Genomic DNA, 20,059 nt, shown 5'->3' with positions numbered 1-20,059 from the left:
ATTCCTCCAAGCCGGTGTGCAGGACTGATCAACAGTTACCGGAAACGTTTAGTTGCAGTTATTGCTGCACAAGGGGGTCACACCAGATACTGAAAGCAAATGTTCACATACTTTTGCCACTCACAGATATGTAATATTGGATCATTTTCCTCAATAAATAAATAAATGACAGTGTATAATATTTTTTGTCTCATTTGTTTAACTGGGTTCTCTTTATCTACTTTTAGGACTTGTGAGAAAATCTGATGATGTTTTAGGTCATATTTATGCAGAAATATAGAAAATTCCAAAGTGTTCACAAACTTTCAAGCACCGCTGTAATTCTGTGTCTGGTTGAGTTTTTTTTAATACACAAGAATAGAATCCTAAAATCACCCCCCAAATGTGTTTCTTTCTTGAATGAATGAATTTAAATTATACTTAAGATCCTTAAAATTTGGAAAAGGGAGCAAAAACAGAAAGATTGTATGATATTTTAAAACACTTTCCCACTGAATTAGATAACTGAGACAAAACTGTTTCCTCTTGTATTTTTTTTAATTTAGTTTTCTTGCTTGTTTTCCTATCCATTGACATCTTTCTTCTGCCTTGTCTAGCACTGCTGCCAGGTCGGGGTCCATGTGGACCCTATTGATCCACATGTCATATTAATTGGAGCATAATTTTATGCCAGATGCCCTTCCTGACACGACCCTCCCATTTCTGGGCTTGGGAAACAACCATTCACACCTATGGGAGGGTTGCATCAGGAAGGGCATAAAACTATGCTCCAATTAATATGGCACATAGATCAATAGGGTCCACATGGACAATCTGGAGTAGCCAGTTAGCTTAACTGCATGTCTTTGAACTGTAGGAAGAAACCAGAGGAAACCCACAAGGAGAACATGCAAACGCCACACAGAGCCCAGGGCCACTGGGCTTGAACCCAGAACCTTCTTGATGTGAAGCAACAGCGCTAACCACTACATCATGGACATCTTTAACTACTTTGTATTACAGGGGCGTAGCTGGGGGGGTCCTGGGGTGCCCGTGTCCCCCCCCCCCCCCGTCGGATCATACATTTTTTCAATAGCCGCATAAGAATATTAGAAAAGTGCCCACTATAATTTTTCTAACATTTTTTTAAAACTAGATTGTCACCTCAGCCTCATTAGGGTTTCTATAACCTTGTATGGACTTCCTGTGGTTTGGGCGCAAAACCCAGTTTGTCGAGTGTGTGCAGGAGAGGCGGATGTAAGTGCAGATATGTTAAATAATACGCAGTGCGATATGAGCATAAAGTGCGTGAAACGCACACAACAGGCAAATACAATCCGAAACAGCAGGCAAAGTCGTAATCGAGGAAACGGGCAGGAGGTCAATCGAGGCGCGGATAGAATATCAGAGGCAAAACTATACAAGATCAAGGGACGAGAAACAGGAGTCGAAAAACCAGGTGGTCAACAAGAACAGGGAGAGGAAACAAGGCTCAGTAAGGCACACTAGATGTGGTGTAATCCTTCGCATCGTCCTTGCATGGGCGCGGTTCTTAAATAGCCCAAACATAGTTCATTGATTAGAGACAGGTGTTCTTTGTTAACGGTGCACGTGCCGGAGCTCGTTAGGTGCTCGCGCAGCCCAAGGCGTGCCTTCAGGTGCACAAGCCAAGGCGCGCAGGACTGACACCGTTCTGCGCAAGCGCAACACGATCGCACTAGAAAGCACGGTCAAGCTGCCAGTGTAGCTGCAGTCTTTTTAGTTGCGAATTACAAGTATTTCCTCTTGTGTTAATAATTCGCCATGTCAAAACAAGCGTAACTTTCCTCCTTCTTTCAACGTAAAGAGGCCAGCAAATTATTATATATTTTTCCATCAAAGTTGCATTTTGTGGCTTCGAAGCTAAGTTTTGGTGCCGTTTCTAGAACACAACATAGAAGAAGAAACCTTTATTTGTCACATGTACACTTCAAGCACAGTGAAATTCATCCTCTGCATTTAACCCATCTGAAGCAGTGAACACATGTGCGCACACACACCCAGAGCAGTGGGCAGCCATACTAGAGCGCCCGGGGAGCAGTCAGGGGTTAACCTAACTGCACATCTTTGGGGGAAACCGGAGCACCCGGAGGAAACCCATACAGACATGGGGAGAACATGCAAACTCCACGCAGAAAGGCCCTCGCCGGCTACTGGGTTCAAACCCAGAACCTTCTTGCTGTGAGGCGACCGTGCTAACCACTACACCACCGTGCCGCCCAACATCAAGAAAACGTGGAAGAAACAGCAATAATGGAAGAGCCGGTTTCTAAGCTACCTGAAACTAGCAATGGTGGTTATTTTTTTATGCCTCCGCCACCTTAAGGTGCAGGAGGCATTATGTTTTCGGGTTGTCCGTCCGTGCGTGCGTGCGTGCGTCCGTCCCGAAACCTTGTGAACACGATATCTCAAAGGCTAATGAAAGGAATTTCACCAAACTTCCACCATTTGTGCGCTTTGGGACAAACATGAACTGATTAGATTTTGAGATTAAAACGTCACAGGTCAAGATTACTGTGAATGTCCAGCCCCAAACCTTGTGAACACCATATCTCAAAGACTAATGAAAGGAATTTCATCAAACTTTCACCAATTGTGCGCTTTGGGACAAAGATGAAATCTCATCTCATTATCTCTAGCCGCTTTATCCTGTTCTACAGGGTCGCAGGCAAGCTGGAGCCTATCCCAGCTGACTACGGGCGAAAGGCGGGGTACACCCTGGACAAGTCGCCAGGTCATCACAGGGCTGACACATAGACACAGACAACCATTCACACTCACATTCACACCTACGCTCAATTTAGAGTCACCAGTTAACCTAACCTGCATGTCTTTGGACTGTGGGGGAAACCGGAGCACCCGGAGGAAACCCACACGGACACGGGGAGAACATGCAAACTCCGCACAGAAAGGCCCTCGCCGGCCACGGGGCTCGAACCCGGACCTTCTTGCTGTGAGGCGACAGCGCTAACCACTACAACACCGTGCCGCCCCAAAGATGAAATGATTTAGACTTTGAGATCAAAAGGTCTAAGGTCAAGGTCACTGTGAGGTCAAATGTCTGTCCAAAAACCTTGTGAACACAATATCTCCAAGGCAAATGAAAGGAATTTCACCAAACTTTCACCATTTGTGCATTCGGGGACAAACATTAACTGATTAGATTTTGAGGTTAAAAGGTCACAGGTCAAGATTACTGTGAGGTCAAATGTCCATCCCCAAATCACAACTTAACAAGGCGTGTAGTCTACCAGGTGGAGGCATCCCCATCGACGCCGTTGGCGTCGGGTTCTATCTTTTGTTATATAATGTACTCAGGCTGCCAGTCAATCTGTTCCACCCCCTTTGAAAAATCCTAGCTACGCCCCTGGATAATAAGTTATTCAAACTGGATTTTTATTAAGTGGGCGGCACGGTGGTGTAGTGGTTAGCACTGTTGCCTCACAGCAAGAAGGTCCTGGGTTCGAGCCCAGCAGCTGGCGAGGGCCTTTTGGTGTGGAGTTTGCATGTTCTCCCTGTGTCCGCATGGGTTTGCTCCGGTTTCCCCCACAGTCCAAAGACATGCAGGTTAGGTTAACTGGTGACTCTAAATTGACCGTAGGTGTGAATGTGAGTGTGAGTAATTTTAACTATCAGGAGCAATATCAAGACACCCTCTCATACTGATGCCAGTTACCTTTCTCCAAGCCGATCTCTGCTTGTTAGCTCAGCCTGTCTCCCCAGTTTTACTCCTATTCATCAAGGTGAGTTAGGAGAGATAGTTCAACAGCTTGGTTCTGCTACCTGCTCACTTGATCCGTTACCTACCAAGCTGCTCAAACAGGTTTTCAGTTGTTTAGCTAGTGACATTCTTAATATTGTTAATACGTCTCTCCTATCTGGTACTTTCCCTTCTTGTCTTAAACATGCGTTGGTTACTCCTCTACTAAAAAAACATACCCTTGATCCCTTGGCTTGCGAAAGTTATAGGCCCATTTCTAACCTACCTTTTTTAGGTAAAATTCTTGAGAAGGTTGTTTACAAGCAGCTTTACTCTTATCTGTCTCATAACACCCTCTTCGATGCCTATCAGTCTGGATTCCGTGTGAATCATAGTACAGAGACTGCTTTGGTCAGAGTTATAAACGATTTCAAAATTGCCACTGATAACCATAAAGTATCTGTTCTTGTGCTTCTTAACTTAAGTGCTGTGTTTGATACTGTGGATCACATTATTTTAATCCAACGTCTGCAAGATCTAATTGGCATTCGCGGTACAGCTCTTGCCTGGATCTCTTCTTACTTAAATGGGAGATCTTTTTCTGTCACTATTAACAATTTCTGTTCTGACACTATGGACATCTCTTATGGGGTACCTCAGGGGTCAATCCTTGGCCCTCTGCTTTTTAATTTATACATGTTACCACTTGGGTCTATCATCCGGCGCCATAATATTTCGTATCATTCATATGCAGATGACACCCAACTTTACATTTCTTTTTCCCCTGACGACCCCAGTCCAGTAAATGACCTAATTAGTTGCATATCTGACATAAAAAACTGGATGGCTCAGAATTTTCTGTTGTTAAACGACAGCAAGACTGAGATTTTAGTTGTAGGCCCTAAGGCTCGCAGAGAACATCTTTGTACCTTTTTTACCCCCCTTCTGGTAAAACCTTGTGATGATGTCAGAAATTTGGGTGTGACCCTCGATTCCGATCTTAATTTTGAAAAACATATATCTCTTATTACTAAGACAGCCTTTTATCACCTGAGAAATATCTCTAAGGTACGTGGCTTCCTGTCTCTTCAGGACTCTGAAAAGTTAGTACATGCTTTTATTTTCAGTCGCCTTGACTATTGTAACTCCCTGTATGCTGGGCTTACCAAACAGGCGTTTAACAAACTCCAGCTGATTCAAAACGCAGCTGCCAGAACACTCACAAGAACATCTAAATTTGACCAGATCACTCCGATTCTGAAATCACTTCACTGGCTCCCTGTAAAACAAAGAATCCAGTTCAAAATACTTCTGATCACTTTTAAAGCAGTAAATGGCCTAGCCCCAACCTATATCTCTGACATTATCCCTCACTATTATCCAACTCGTTCTCTCAGGTCATCTAGTCAAAGTCTTTTATCTGTCCCCAGAATTAACACAAACATGGCTCACGGTGCTTTTAGTTATTGTGCCCCAAAGCTCTGGAATTCCCTTCCCTTGGAATTAAGGTCAGCTCAGTCTACTCCCTCTTTTAAAAAGGCTCTTAAAACGTATTTATTTTCACAAGCTTTTGGTTGAGTTGACATTGTTTTACCCTGTTGAGTTGACATTGTTTTACCCTGTTTACATTGTTTTACCCTGTTTTTCCCTATTGAGCTGACATTGTTTTACCCTGTTTACATTGTTTTATGACGTTTTATGTCATTATTTTATTACCCTGGGGCTTTTATTATGGCAAAGTGTCTTTTTTTTTAATATATATTTTTATATTTTTATTAATTGTCTAGTGCTGTTTTTAATCTTATCTTATTTTATTCTTTTCTTCTTTTACAGCACATTGAGTCTGTGTCAGCCACATGAAATGTGCTATATAAATAAAATTGACTTGACTTGACTTCTATCTTTTGTTATATAATGTACTCAGGCTGCCAGTCAATCTGTTCCACCCCCTTTGAAAAATCCTAGCTACGCCCCTGGATAATAAGTTATTCAAACTGGATTTTTATCAAGTGGGCGGCACGGTGGTGTAGTGGTTAGCACTGTTGCCTCACAGCAAGAAGGTCCGGGTTCGAGCCCAGCAGCTGGCGAGGGCCTTTTGGTGTGGAGTTTGCATGTTCTCCTTGTGTCCGCATGGGTTTGCTCCGGTTTCCCCCACAGTCCAAAGACATGCAGGTTAGGTTAACTGGTGACTCTAAATTGACCGTAGGTGTGAATGTGAGTGTGAATGGTTGTCTGTGTCTATGTGTCAGCCCTGTGATGACCTGGCGACTTGTCCAGGGTGTACCCTGCCTTTCGCCCGCAGTCAGCTGGGATAGGCTCCAGCTTGCCCGCGACCCTGTAGGACAGGATAAAGCGGCTAGAGATGATGGATGGATGGATTTTTATCATATTGTTCCCTTTGATCATTTCCCTGTTCTTCTCTGTATTTAATAGAATGATAACATGATGATGTTAGATAAGACACGTCTTTGTCACTTTTCCAAAGGTACAACGGAATTGAAGGTGCTGTTGACTCATGATCTCATCTCATCTCATTATCTCTAGCCGCTTTATCCTGTTCTACAGGGTCGCAGGCAAGCTGGAGCCTATCCCAGCTGACTACGGGCGAAAGGCGGGGTACACCCTGGACAAGTCACCAGGTCATCACAGGCCTGACACATAGACACAGACAACCATTCACACTCACATTCACACCTACGCTCAATTTAGAGTCACCAGTTAACTTAACCTGCATGTCTTTGGACTGTGGGGGAAACCGGAGCACCCGGAGGAAACCCACGCGGACACAAGGAGAACATGCAAACTCTGCACAGAAAGGCCCTCGCCGGCCACGGGGCTCGAACCCAGGTCCTTCTTGCTGTGAGGCGACAGCGCTAATCACTACACCACTGTTCCACCCAACAAATAAAGTATAAAAATAAATAGTAAAGTATACAGAATTGCACTGGTAAAATAGTGTAAACAGAATTGTATTGTATTGGTTCTATATGTACACAGATTGCACTGATAAGAAAAATATACATATATGTTGCTGCCATATTAGTTTTATACACTTGTAGCTTACTTTTTAAATAAAGTGTTATGTTAAAAAAAAAAGTTTCCCACAGCTTTAGGGCGTGTATCATTTAAAATTCCTGAACACTAGATGGTAGGAGTGCACTACTTCTTCTAAAAATGGCCCTCATATACAAACGGGGGAAAAGAATACAGCCCTGGTTAAATCCCAAACGCCTCATCGATCCCTAATACAAGCGCACTATGTAGTGTGTGGAAATCCTAGCGCGTGCGCACTAAGTAGGGCACTAGCTCTCGAATCAGGACTGAAGCAGCCCTGGCAGCGACATTCCAGCGGATGACTATCCTCCTCACATCATTTCTGTCCTGTGATGGGAATCCGTTCAGCGTCGAGGCTGGAAAATTAATCTGAAATAAACAAATAGGTTTGTTTTTGATATTTTTAGTGGTTTAAGAGCAGGATTTAATCCCGTTCTCGCGGTGAGTTTGATCGGTTTTGGAGGGCAGGGCTCTCAAATCGCGGCTAGGAACAAAACTAGCTAACGGGTTTTAAAGCTAAATCAGCTAGCAGCCCGGGTTTTAAACTTATCCTGGACGGATTTTATTCATTTTTTCGAGTTTGTTCTCATTTCTAATTTTATATAAGACTTATTAATAACACGAATGAGTCTTATAACTGTTATATATTTTATATTTGTCTCTTAGTTTGCCAGAAATGTTTGCTAATTAAAATGAACAGCTCCTAACTTAACTTACAGCTAGCAAACTTATCAAAACTAGCAGCTAATTTCCACTAAAATACGCTTTATTTCATATTTTTAGTCTTAGTTTTAAGAATAGTCGAATTACTGTATTACTAAACATGATGATAAGCCTTACCGAGAGCAAATCTAGAAAACAGGTCTGCATTTGAACCAATTTTAGAGGCGGTGCGATATTTATGATGTGATGTTATCGGTCACGATATGATATTCCGATAAAATGTTCACGATTTTGTTAAGTTTTAACACACACAGGGAGGGAAAGTAATCTCATCGCCCCCTACTTGATGCGTTCCAACTATGGAATCAATTTTGTGCCAAAATGTTCATAGAATACTTTTGAAATATCAAACAAAAACAACAAATCAAAATACAAAAAAAAATCAGGTTTTTTTAGACTGGCAAACAAATTATTTGTGTAATCGTGCAAAATATCAGTCTATTACTCTTCAGAAACCTTTTATTTTTGTTCCGCGTCTTTCTCAGTTTTGTTTGACGTAATTTATTTTGGTTGCGATTCCAGCTTTCTCGTTTGCGCTCCCTGACTTTTTGCTTGCAGTTTTGGCACAAACTTCACGTGTGGGCGGGCTGTCCAGGAATGCATTCCCATTGGGTAACTTGTGTTTGACTAACAGCTACGCTCAGCCATTCCCTACTCGGATTTTGGCGGACTGTTTTGGTGCGTTCATGTGGTATGGGAATTATAGTAAATACCAAACGCCAACATGGAAAGCACACATGAACGCCTCCTCTTGTGGTATTTTCCACTGGGCAACTCGTAGAAAATTTTGATACACGAGTTGCCGAGATGAGATGAACTTTAACCTTTTCAACATGGCGGCGAGCGGTACAAGACTAGCTTATGAACCAAGAAAGAAGTGGTTTTCACCTACGGAAAGCTGACTCTCACCTTTTAAACGAGTCATGTTATGTGTATTATATTATTATAATATGTATATTATATCCTAATACAAAATATTCTGTGGCTGTCCAAAGAACACCAACAATGATCTAGATACTGGCTACTCTCATTGTGGCTACAGCCAAATTTCCAAAAACTGCGTGGCATTCAGTGTGTTAAGAAAATCTCTACTTGTCATGATCAGGAAATATTCAGCATTATTTACCTTTTGACTTCTGATAACTCATATTCCTGCTGCAGCTGATGAACAAGGCAATCTATAATTGTTTTAGCCAAATAACAGGCCTGATTCTGAATCTGGTCCACCATCTTTAATTTGTCAACAACAACAAAACCATGTGAACACAACACACTGGTAAATACCACTTCCCAACTGGAAAATATCATCTTCCCATAGCACACGAACGCAGCATCAGACGAGTGACCGATCCATTGACAGTAAACAAGGATCGAGTGGACTTCACTGGCGACTATGATATTGAATTAATTCAACAAAGTGTAAGTACGGGACGAATGTTTTGCAGTAGTACACATTACGCAGGCGTGTTTAACGTTAAGGCCTCTGCATGCTCTTGCGACAAGGCTTTCGCAGACAGCTTTTCGCAGACAGTTGTAATTTATTGTTGAGCGGGGAGTAATAGGTGTGCGCGATGTTATTCACCGGCACAACGCAAGGGGGCGGGAAGTCGCTAGGAGTAGTTGGTGGGTGTGGTTAGTGGAGTGTTTATCCTCCGGTTACTTATAATGACTAGAACTTTTTTTTTTTATAATGACTAGAACTGGAGTCGTATAGATGTACGTACTTCCTCAATCAACCGCTCTTCGTGCTGCTCCATCTTCGCTTGTGTTTTTAAAAATGGCGGTCGTGAAAACAAACCAAACCGGGAAAGTAGGGAAGCGGAAGTGCGTGTACAGTGGATGTAGAGTGGACCAATCAGAGCCCTCTTGTCTGCGACGCTGTCTGCGAGGCTTCTGCGGTGGTCACAATTTTTGGGAGGTGCGCGCAGAGTGTCTGCAAAGGTGGGGGGGCTACGCAGACGCTATCTGCGACACCGTCTGCGAGGACTGGGTTGTCAGCATAAATTGGCCTTTAGCAAGACAGCTATTATATTGGGTAGTGGAGCTAAGGCTAACGTTTGACTTGCCATGAAACACCTGCGTAATGTGTACTACTGCAACACATTTGTCCCGTACTTACACTTTGTTGAATTAATTCAATATCATAGTCGCCACTGAAGTCCACTCGATCCTTGTTTACCGTTAATGGATCGGTCACTCGTCAAACAGTCCGCCAAAATCTGAAGAGTAATAGGCTGATATTTTGCACGATTACACGAATAATTTGTTTGCCAGTCTAAATAAAAATGACTTTTTTTTTTTGTAATTTGATTTGTCGTTTTTGTTTGATATTTCAAAAGTATTGTATGAACATTTTGGCACAAAATTAATTCCATATCCAACCTCTATGGCAAAATGAATGGGAATATCTCATCTCATCTCATTATCTGTAGCCGCTTTATCCTGTTCTACAGGGTCGCAGGCAAGCTGGAGCCTATCCCAGCTGACTACGGGCGAAAGGCGGGGTACACCCTGGACAAGTCGCCAGGTCATCACAGGGCTGACACATAGACAACCATTCACACTCACATTCACACCTACGCTCAATTTAGAGTCACCAGTTAACCTAACCTGCATGTCTTTGGACTGTGGGGGAAACCGGAGCACCCGGAGGAAACCCACGCGGACACGGGGAGAACATGCAAACTCCGCACAGAAAGGCTCTCGCCGGCCCCGGGGCTCGAACCCGGACCTTCTTGCTGTGAGGCGACAGCGCTAACCACTACACCACCGTGCCGCCTGAATGGGAATATCTTTTCGAAAAATTAAGCTTCAAAGTTAAGACAATGGCTTCCCTATGTTATACATGTCGGGCAGCTCTATCGATCCTGGTGATCATACTTTATTTTTTCCACCGATTTGAATTGTTTTGAATGTTTTTCTAATAAGCTGATCAAAGACTACACGGACCCGACGTCGCGTATGTGACGTCACCGCAAGTCTAGCGCCTTTCCAAATCTGTAGCAGGTAGCGGCCGGCGAGTAGCCTACATCAACATGCCGATTTGTATAGCGTTGTTGGCGGAGTATTTCTGTACCAATTAGAAATGGATCCCTCGTGGGGATAACCATTACAGATCAGGGCATGTAGTCAACTGCCGCTATTCACAGGGAGAGCTGTCAGCACTCGTAAGGGCTAAGCCTACTGCTGACGTCATATGAGCGACTCTGACTAGACAGTTTGGTTGTAGTCCGTTTCTGACAGGTTAGGCGCAATTTCGATCTTTTAAAAGACAGCGAAATTTCACCTGATACTTTCACAGTTAGTAGATAATCCCAACATATACAACATATTTTTTGGGGGTGTACAAGTTCCATGTCATAACTTCGTGGGATTTTTTTTTTTTTTTAAATCGGATCTATGGGATTTTCAATAGTATGGCTCTCGGCTTAGGAACGCTACCACTAGCAGGGGCGATTCTAGCATCTGATCTTTGGGGGTGCTTAGCCCCCAGAGCTGACAGAGGCACCTGGCTTGAACGACAGTGTTTCCACGTTTATTCCGCATTTAGACAGACTTAACTAGACAAGAAGACTAGACTAGACAATTCTGCAATGTTTTAACAGAAACTGACCCAGTAAACTATGATATCTACACATTTACAACCACTGACACAAATATTTACGTTATATTTTTAACAAGACCTACTACTGCATTCGTAATGTTGGAGCTATTCATTTTGAACAGTGGTAATTGTTAATTAATGTGTTATTGTGTATTGTGTAATAATAGTGTCAGGGCCGGAGTGGGCCCTGTTTTCAGTCCGGGAGTTTAATTCACATTCAGGCCACTTTGTGGGTACTCAGCAACCGGCAGATAAAGCGTGAGGGCGCATTAGGCAACTCAAAAATGGTTAAATGAAATGTAGGCTAAAGCAAGTGTTCGATTCTGCTTAGAATATTGGCATACGCATACACCTCTTCTAAGTTATATATTTAACAACAATTATTTAACATCAAATATGACTTCTAGGCCTATGTGTTCATAACCACAATGTGCGCACGCCTGTGGAAATGCACGGTGTGACAGCGAGATGAAATGGGCTGGATGAGGAAATAACGCGCAACAGCACATTTGGGACCTGTTCATCTAAAATTGTTAATAACTGGGATGTAAAGCAATGTCCGGTTCTTCTTAGAATTAAGACATACACCACATCTATACCGTGTAAATTGCGAGATTTCACATGACATCAAAAAGCTGAATTGACATCGCAAACTATCGACACATTATAGGCCTAGCATAGACTGATAAAATCGACAAACAGGGTTATCATACTCCATATCTTTCGTAACCTACCAGCTGGTCTTGAGAACATATCTGTCAATTTGGCACATTTTGCTGCCACCTCCTTCCTTTTTTTTAAGCTTCGCCCTTTCAGTTCCACCTGACCTCTTTCTGCCCTCCATCACTGACGCGCGCTGTTTCGCGCCAATGTTGTTTAAGTTCCCCGCAATACAGAGGAGGAGTCTTGGACCAAACCAACTGCAATAGAGGGGAGGGGGGAATTTCCTTATTTGGTAGCGCCTATTTAATCTGCTGCGATGCTGTCGGCGTCTGGGCTGCCATGTGAAAATGCAGAGTGTAGTTGAATTGATGATTAATGCAAGAATAAGATTAGTGAAAATTTTTTTCCCCATGCTCCAAGCAGGCCACCATTGATGGTTTGGGCCGGGGATGGTCCCGGCTAAATATAGGGCCACCCCGGCATTGAATAGTGTGTATTATTATGATTTTACATTAGTTTACATTAGTAAACGCTATGTTACATTAAATAAAACTGACTAACACACGGTGGTCTAGCACCGTAGCACTTGTACAGCTCTGCACAAAAGTATCTCGATGTGGATGATAAATGTCGTTTTTATCATTCTGTTCATAGACCAGGGAACATCAATATTGCATTATGCATATTATTGTGTTGTGTTTAACAATTGTAACTCCAGTCCGTACCTTCACATCTCGCTCTGCCAGTAACACTCAGGTGCTACTTCGAGTTCCTCATCGGCGTGGAATCCAGTTAAAAAAAACCACCATGTCGTAGCAAGCACTCGCGCGGACAGGCAACCCAATCGGAGGGGACGCAAGGAGGAGAGGTATTTTACTGCTCATAGAACTATCACGTAACAGGTGAATTCAAGAACACACACGCCCGCGCTGCCACGTACACATTCATTGCGCAGTGCGCAAGGGCACTTATTTCTGAAAATTACGTCCAAACGCAGTGTTTTTGAGGGTGCTGAGCTAGGGGGTGCTGAGCTTGTTTTTGGGGGTGCTTGAGCACCCCTAAAAATAGGCTAAACACGCCCCTGACCACTAGGATCGCTGTGTTTCACTTTCCCTCCATATATATATATATATATATATATATATATTATTTTTTTTGCCCATTGCAAAGTAGAAAAGACTTTCAGTATGTAAATTGTGCATGAATAAGTACTCAGACTTCCACTGGGGGGGGGGAAGAGTTGATTCCTGATTACTTAAGCCAGTATTTCACTGGGCTGCGACAAATTGTGAACGGCATTCGCAAGAGAGTTTCAAAAGTGTCTTGAAACGTTCGCGGGGCTTCTCAATTTTGTCGCTGAAATTTTGAACATGTTCAAAAAATTCGTACGACAAAATTTCTCTCAAAATAGCCGAAAATGCGTCGTTGGTGTCGCAAAGCCGTCGCGAACCCTTCTCAAGTCAGTTTCCGTGAGGCTTCCTCTACTTCCCTGCCTGCCGAGGGAAAGCCAGGCTGCGACAGCCTGCGACTAGTTGGAGACACAACAATTGCAGTAAAATATGCGAATATCAATTCAGTGTGATTCCAAGTGAAAATTGTCGCTAATTTGCATATATATATTTTTTTAAAAGATATTTTTTTGGGCTTTTTGCACCTTTATTGGATAGGACAGTGTAGAGACAGGAAATGAGCGGGAGAGAGAGAGACGGGAAGGGATCGGGAAATGACCTCGGGCCGGAATCGAACCCGGGTCGCCCGCATTCATGGTATGGCGCCTTAACCACCTGAGCCACGACGCCCCCGCTAATTTGCATATTTTATCGCAATTGTTGTGTCTCCAACTAGTCGTGGGCTGTCGCAGCCCAGTGAGATATTAGCCAAAACGTATCAGATCACGTGACACTGTTCCACAATTATCGACGCCTTTGTCCACAGTTATGAAAATGATCAGTATGTGGGATTAAGTTAACAAAACAGTTTTTATTTAAAATTTGCTTTACATAGACTTATATTTAGTACAAAATATCTTTGATATAAATATATGGATGTCGGTGTTTGCGTAAATGAGGAAGTAATTCTAATGTTTGTAAACAAATGAGCTGATGATGTTTAACCTGCGTCAGAAAATCTTTGTTTGTTGTTTGTATTAATTTCTAGTTTTGTCATTTACCAATAAATATCAACAGGTGATTGATATTGGATTTCCACATGGAAATCCAGGTCAAAGATTGCATGTCATTCCTCGAACCCAAATATAAAATGTCTACTGATATTGTAATATGTGGTCGATATTTACAACACACTGCAAAAAACAAAGTTTTCTGAATGGAATAGAAAAATCTGAATATTTCCATCATGTAATTTTTTATATGCTCGGAATTTAATTCTGGTCTAATTCTATTTACTGCAATCAGATTCCAAATACTCTATAAACATTCCATTCTGTTAGGGATCAGAAAAAAAATTATTATAAATCACAGCACCTTTTATATATTTTTTTTAAAGTACTTCATCTACTTCAACAATGTTACACAAAGATCGATCCATAACAGTTGTAAATGTCGCTTAATTCCACAGGGTGTCAATAATGGTGGACACCGGTGAAAGTGATCACTATTATCGACACCTCACGTGACTTCTCAAACGCACGCTTGGGTACAAAATGAATCGAGGAGATCATGAAATATTGGTGAATTTGATCAGTAAAAACATGTCCATGGTCTTTCCACCATGCTTACCTGTCATGATAACGTCCGGACTTTCTGAAAAATTGCTGATCATGCTAGAAAAATTCCATCTCGGGTAACAAGCTGTGTTGTCAGACGACAAGATCGGGGGGGGGTCTTCCGGTTGATTAATTAACCAATAATAACTGTTGGAACTGAAACTCACCTTTGTAAAATTGTTTTTTATTGGTAAATCTGAAAATGTTTCGAATTATGGACTGTTGATAATTGTAGCTGCCGCTCTCGATCTGTATTTGAACCAATTTTAGAGGTGGTTCGATATATGATAGATGATGATATCGGTCATGATCTGATGTTCTGATAAAATATCACGCATTTATTTTAAGTAAAAGTAGAAGTGTGTGGGGTTTTTTTTTGTATCGAGAGAATTCATGATTTTTTTTTCTTCCACATTCTAAATATCCTAATTATTCAATACTTTTTTTTAAATTAAAAAATTATTCTATTTTATAGCCTGATTAATGCTGGGATTAGACGACAATGCTGTCTGGTGGATTGTCGCACCTGAGCTTTACATTCCTGGTTGTAATCAAATAGATAATTTATTTTGTCTTGGGTGTGCCCCCCCCCAAAAAAAAATGCTCATTTCAGTTGAAACTTGAATAATTCATGACGACAAACAGGATAGAGCAATGAATACTTTAAACATGTTTAAACTTCACACTGCGTCGTTCCACCGGACTGAATGGTCCACTGATTCAGCGTGATTTTGTCGTAAATTTCCAGCAAACACGACATCTGGTCTGTAGATGTCATTTGATATTATCAAAGAACAGCGATGTGGCGTCTTGGATACCCAACGACACCCTGACACAATCTCACATCAGAATTTTTTTTGTGTTTTTTGTCAACTAGCATCTCTAACGGCGGGTTCATGTTAATATCCACGATTGTGAATTTCTTGACCCTCCTTCCAGATACACACCAAGACGTGAATGATGATTGGTTGGGGTCAAACTTGTAGTGTTACCAGTCTGACCGAGAACGTACGTCACTATGATTGATATAATCCTGATAAACGTATGGTCCGATCCCAGCGTTACACAGATATAATGTAAGAAATTGTGCCATCAGAGGAAACTAATCAACGATGGGTTCCAGTTATTTCCCAGTAACGCCACGTCCTCCTGAAGAGTTTTATTCCTTTTACACCACAGCTGTGAGATCATTTATCTATCAAACAGCAGCGCACATACTTTTTATCCAGTTATAGCTACATGCAGGTTACATTAGAGCAGCTGTAGAGTCCCCCCCCCCCCAACGTTAATACGTTAATAAGACAATAAAAAAGTCATTAATTCCTCTGTCCTAAAGATAGTCGGAAAACTTGCTGATTGTTGCGGAACAAAGACTTCCTTCCCAGGGCTCGACATTAACAGTAGCCCGATTGCCTGGGGCAACCATTCAATAGATTCGGACAATCAGACTCTCACAAATGCTTGCCCGATCGGGCAACTACCCAAATATGACAACTTGCGTGAAAAACAATGTTTATTCATTCATATTATGACGAAATTCCATCACGATTTGTGATTGTTTGACTCGGAAAGACCGCGTCCATGTTATCATTACGGGATGTTCAACAACTAGCGGAATTCACATTTGCACATCGCGGGCTCGCAATGCAGTTTCCCATTGCTAATAATTATCGCGTAGTGCATATTCAGTGTTCTATTCAGACCCTCCAGGATTTCGCGATGTTGCGATTTGCAACATCAACGCGAATTCAGGGCGGTGTTGCAATTACGTATATCCAATCACTGCAACTTTCCCGCAAATTTGACCAATCGTTGGCGTCGTCTTGAGGTGATGTCGACGAACTACCTTCCGCCTTACTTCCGTGTGTACGTTCAAGAGAAGCAGCATGTGCGCAGTGTTGCCAGATTGGGTGGTTTTAAGTGCACTTTGGCAGGTTTTGAACATATTTTGGGCTGGAAAATGTCAGTAGTATCTGGCAACACTGCATGATGTGCGAGTCAGTGTTTATATAGGCTTAAATTATGTTACTGAAAGTGTGTTATGTTTACAGTGAAGGACTGTGTGCACTTTATTTTTTTACTTAATACAAGAAATTAATGGATGCCAAAATGGTACAACCCCCAAAAAAGTTGGGACAAAGTACAAATTGTAAATAAAAACGGAATGCAATGATGTGGAAGTTTCAAAATTCCATATTTTATTCAGAATAGAACATAGATGACATATCAAATGTTTAAACTGAGAAAATGTATCATTTAAAGAGAAAAATTAGGTGATTTTAAATTTCATGACAACAACACATCTCAAAAAAGTGTCGGGGGCATCGTGGCTCAGGTGGTTAAGGCGCCATACCATGAATGCGGGCGACCCGGGTTCGATTCCGGCCTGAGGTCATTTCCCGATCCCTTCCCGTCTCTCTCTCTCTCCCGCTCATTTCCTGTCTCTACACTGTCCTATCCAATAAAGGTGCAAAAAGCCCAAAAAAAATCTTTAAAAAAAAAAAGATACGGCTTCTTCTTTGAACTATAGAGTTTTAGCTGGCAACGGCGGATGGCACGGTGAATTGTGTTCACAGATAATGTTCTCTGGAAATATTCCTGAACCCATTTTGTGATTTCCAATACAGAAGCATGCCTGTATGTGATGCAGTGCCATCTAAGGGCCCGAAGATCACGGGCACCCAGTATGGTTTTCCGGCCTTGACCCTTACGCACAGAGATTCTTCTAGATTCTCTGAATCTTTTGATGATATTATGCACTGTAGATGATGATATGTTCAAACTCTTTGCAATTTTACACTGTCGAACTCCTTTCTGATATTGCTCCACTATTTGTCGGTGCAGAATTAGGGGGATTGGTGATCCTCTTCCCATCTTTACTTCTGAGAGCCGCTGCCACTCCAAGATGCTCTTTTTATACCCAGTCATGTTAATGACCTCTTGCCAATTGACCTAATGAGTTGCAATTTGGTCCTCCAGCTGTTCCTTTTTTGTCCCTTTAACTTTTCCAGCCTCTTATTGCCCCTGTCCCAACTTTTTTGAGATGTGTTGCTGTCATGAAATTTCAAATGAGCCAATATTTGGCATGAAATTTCAAAATGTCTCACTTTCGACATTTGATATGTTGTCTATGTTCTATTGTGAATACAATATCAGTTTTTGAGATTTGTAAATGATTGCATTCCGTTTTTATTTACAATTTGTACTTTGTCCCAACTTTTTTGAAATCGGGGTTGTATTTTATTTTCCATTGTTTAGGCAGCTTGAGCATCATACTGTGAGATTCTGTTCAAATAGTTTTTTTTCTTCTATGAAGCCTGAGCCATTTATTTTATTAGTTTATAATTATTGTTTAATTTAGTCTTCAGGAGAGACTGCCTGCACACAGTACTAGTATTAATAGTTTTTTTCTTACATGAAAGCTGAGGCATTTATATTATATTTTAAGGTAACTTCATGTTGTGCTGTGAGGTTCTCTGCACTTTAACTTTTGAACCAACAGGTGCATTTGGATAAGTAAAGCCTATTTTTCTGCATTTTTGTAGTCCTGGTAATCTTTTATATTGGTAAAGTTGTTTATAGGACCATTTCTCAGTGTCTTTGTTTTTTTAATCAATAGTTTTTCAGTAATAACTTAATATTTAACATATCACTCCATTTTAATCACAAAAAGAGAAAATTGCAACAATTTCTCGCAACTTTCACTTCCTCCCGCAATGTAATCGCAACAAAAACCTAAAAACACCGCAACTTTCATCGCAATTTTTTGGAAAATCCCCCCGCAACATCAGACATTTTAGCCCACAACAATCACAAAAAAGGCCTGCGGAATCCTGGGGGGACTGAATATTGGTATGTCCTTCACTACATGACTAATTACCGCATTACTCGCACGGGGCGCTAGTGTCAATGCTTGTTGATACAGACAGCATCTGAGAAGGTTGAATAATAAATTTTAAAAAATGTAATATTTTGGCAACCATGTTCTGAGTTCGGGCAACCAGATTTCTACAAATGGTTGCCCGAATGGACAACCATGTCTCAAAGTTAACGTAGAGTCCTGCTTCCGTCCTTCCTTCCTTTCCTCCCTCCCCTTCCATTCCTTTCCCTTTTCTTTCCACCCCTTCCCTTCCTTTCCATCTGTCCTTCCTACCTTCCTTTCCTTTTCCTTCCCTTCCTTTCCTTTCTGTCCGTCCTTCCTACCTTTCCGTCCCTTCCTTTCCATCTCTTTCCTACCTTCCCTTCCCTTCCTTTCCTTTCCATCTGTCCTTCCTACCTCCCTTTCCGTCCATCCTTCCTACCTCCCTTTCCTTCCATTCTCTTCCTTCCTTTCTTTTCCTTTCCTTTTCTTTCCTTTCCATTCATCCTTCCTACCTTTCCTTCCTTTCCATTTCCTTCCTTTCCTTTCCATCCATCCTTCCTACCTTTCCTTCCTTTCCGTCCCTTCCTTCCTTTCCACCTTCCGTTCTGTCTTTCTTTCCTTTCCGCCCATCTTTCCTTTCCATCCTTCCTTCCCATCCTTTGTCCTTCCTTCCCTTCCTTTCCTTTGTCCTTCCTTTTTGTTTTTCCTTCCCTTTCTTCTTTCTCCTTTCCATTCTTTCCATCCTTTCTTCCTTCCTTCCAGAGCATCCACTGTGAATGGACTGTTGCCATAGAAACGGTAACATATTCGAATGAGCGCATTAATATTAACCATGACTCTGCTGTCAGAGCTGCGGTTTTAGAAAATAAATCAACATCTTTAGACCAGTTAGAATTCAGAAACACTGTGATATAAAAGTTGTTAATGATTTTAAATGAAGTCGCTCACGTTACTAACCGAAATAAAGTTTTGGTTGATTTATACGGAGGTGTGCTGTGAACAGGTCTGATATGGATGTAATAGCATTAATCACAGAGTTTCTATTCTGTATATTACTTGTACTTGTACAAAGAAAAATCTTTATTACTGTTTTTTTTTATTTAATTCCAGGTTCCCTGTTTAAATGGCTTGAGTCTAAATCACGTCCATCCGGAGACTTTGTAACTTTGTGAACTTTTGCTTTGTGATTCTCACTTCTCGTCCGTACTACTGAGCACCCAGAGAAAGCCCTGAACATGCCGCTCGGACTGGGCCGAAGGAAGAAGGCGTCTCCGCTGGTGGAAAACGAGGAAGCCGAGCCGATCCGCGCCGGGCTCAACGTCGACGGCCTTGACGGGGGCCGGGTCGGAATCGCTGAGGGGGTGACACAGGAAGGTCTTCCTCCTCCACCAACTAACCTTCGACCTCGTCTCATTTTTCACACCCAGCTGGCACACGGCAGCCCCACGGGCCGCATCGAGGGATTCGGCAACGTCCGCGAGCTCTATGCCAAGATTGGGGAAGCCTTCGCGATCCCACCGGCAGAGGTAGGACTCGCGTGATGTGTTTCAGGAATATTTAATAAGAAAAATGCTCGGGTTAACCCTCTGAGGTCTGAGGGTATTTTCTGGCACGCTAATGATTTTGGTATGCTCTGATGATGTTGTCAATTTCAACAAATCTAAGCAGTATTTTCAAAGTCATCTGACTTTTTTTGTATTCAGCACAAGT

General features: G+C 42.0%; 1 protein-coding gene across 2 annotated transcripts in view; it reads left to right on the top strand.

The window, feature by feature from the left end:
- The first annotated feature begins 7,048 nt into the window (after nt 1-7,048).
- Nucleotides 7,049-20,059, top strand: part of gipc1 (GIPC PDZ domain containing family, member 1) — a 40,378-nt gene continuing 27,367 nt past the window's right edge. The window contains exons 1-2 of one of the 2 annotated variants that reach the window (XM_060942485.1): nt 7,049-7,158; nt 19,460-19,875. In XM_060942485.1, coding sequence (XP_060798468.1) covers nt 19,585-19,875 — 291 coding nt within the window. In that variant the 5' untranslated portion in view covers nt 7,049-7,158; nt 19,460-19,584. Of the gene's footprint in view, nt 7,214-19,459; nt 19,876-20,059 lie in introns of both variants that reach the window. The other variant, XM_060942486.1, reaches the window with a different exon arrangement.

This window comes from Neoarius graeffei, chromosome 16 (assembly GCF_027579695.1).
Source record: "Neoarius graeffei isolate fNeoGra1 chromosome 16, fNeoGra1.pri, whole genome shotgun sequence".
Lineage (NCBI taxonomy): Eukaryota > Metazoa > Chordata > Actinopteri > Siluriformes > Ariidae > Neoarius > Neoarius graeffei.
Note: the sequence above shows the minus strand (reverse complement) of the source record. Positions and strands in the feature narration are given on the sequence as shown.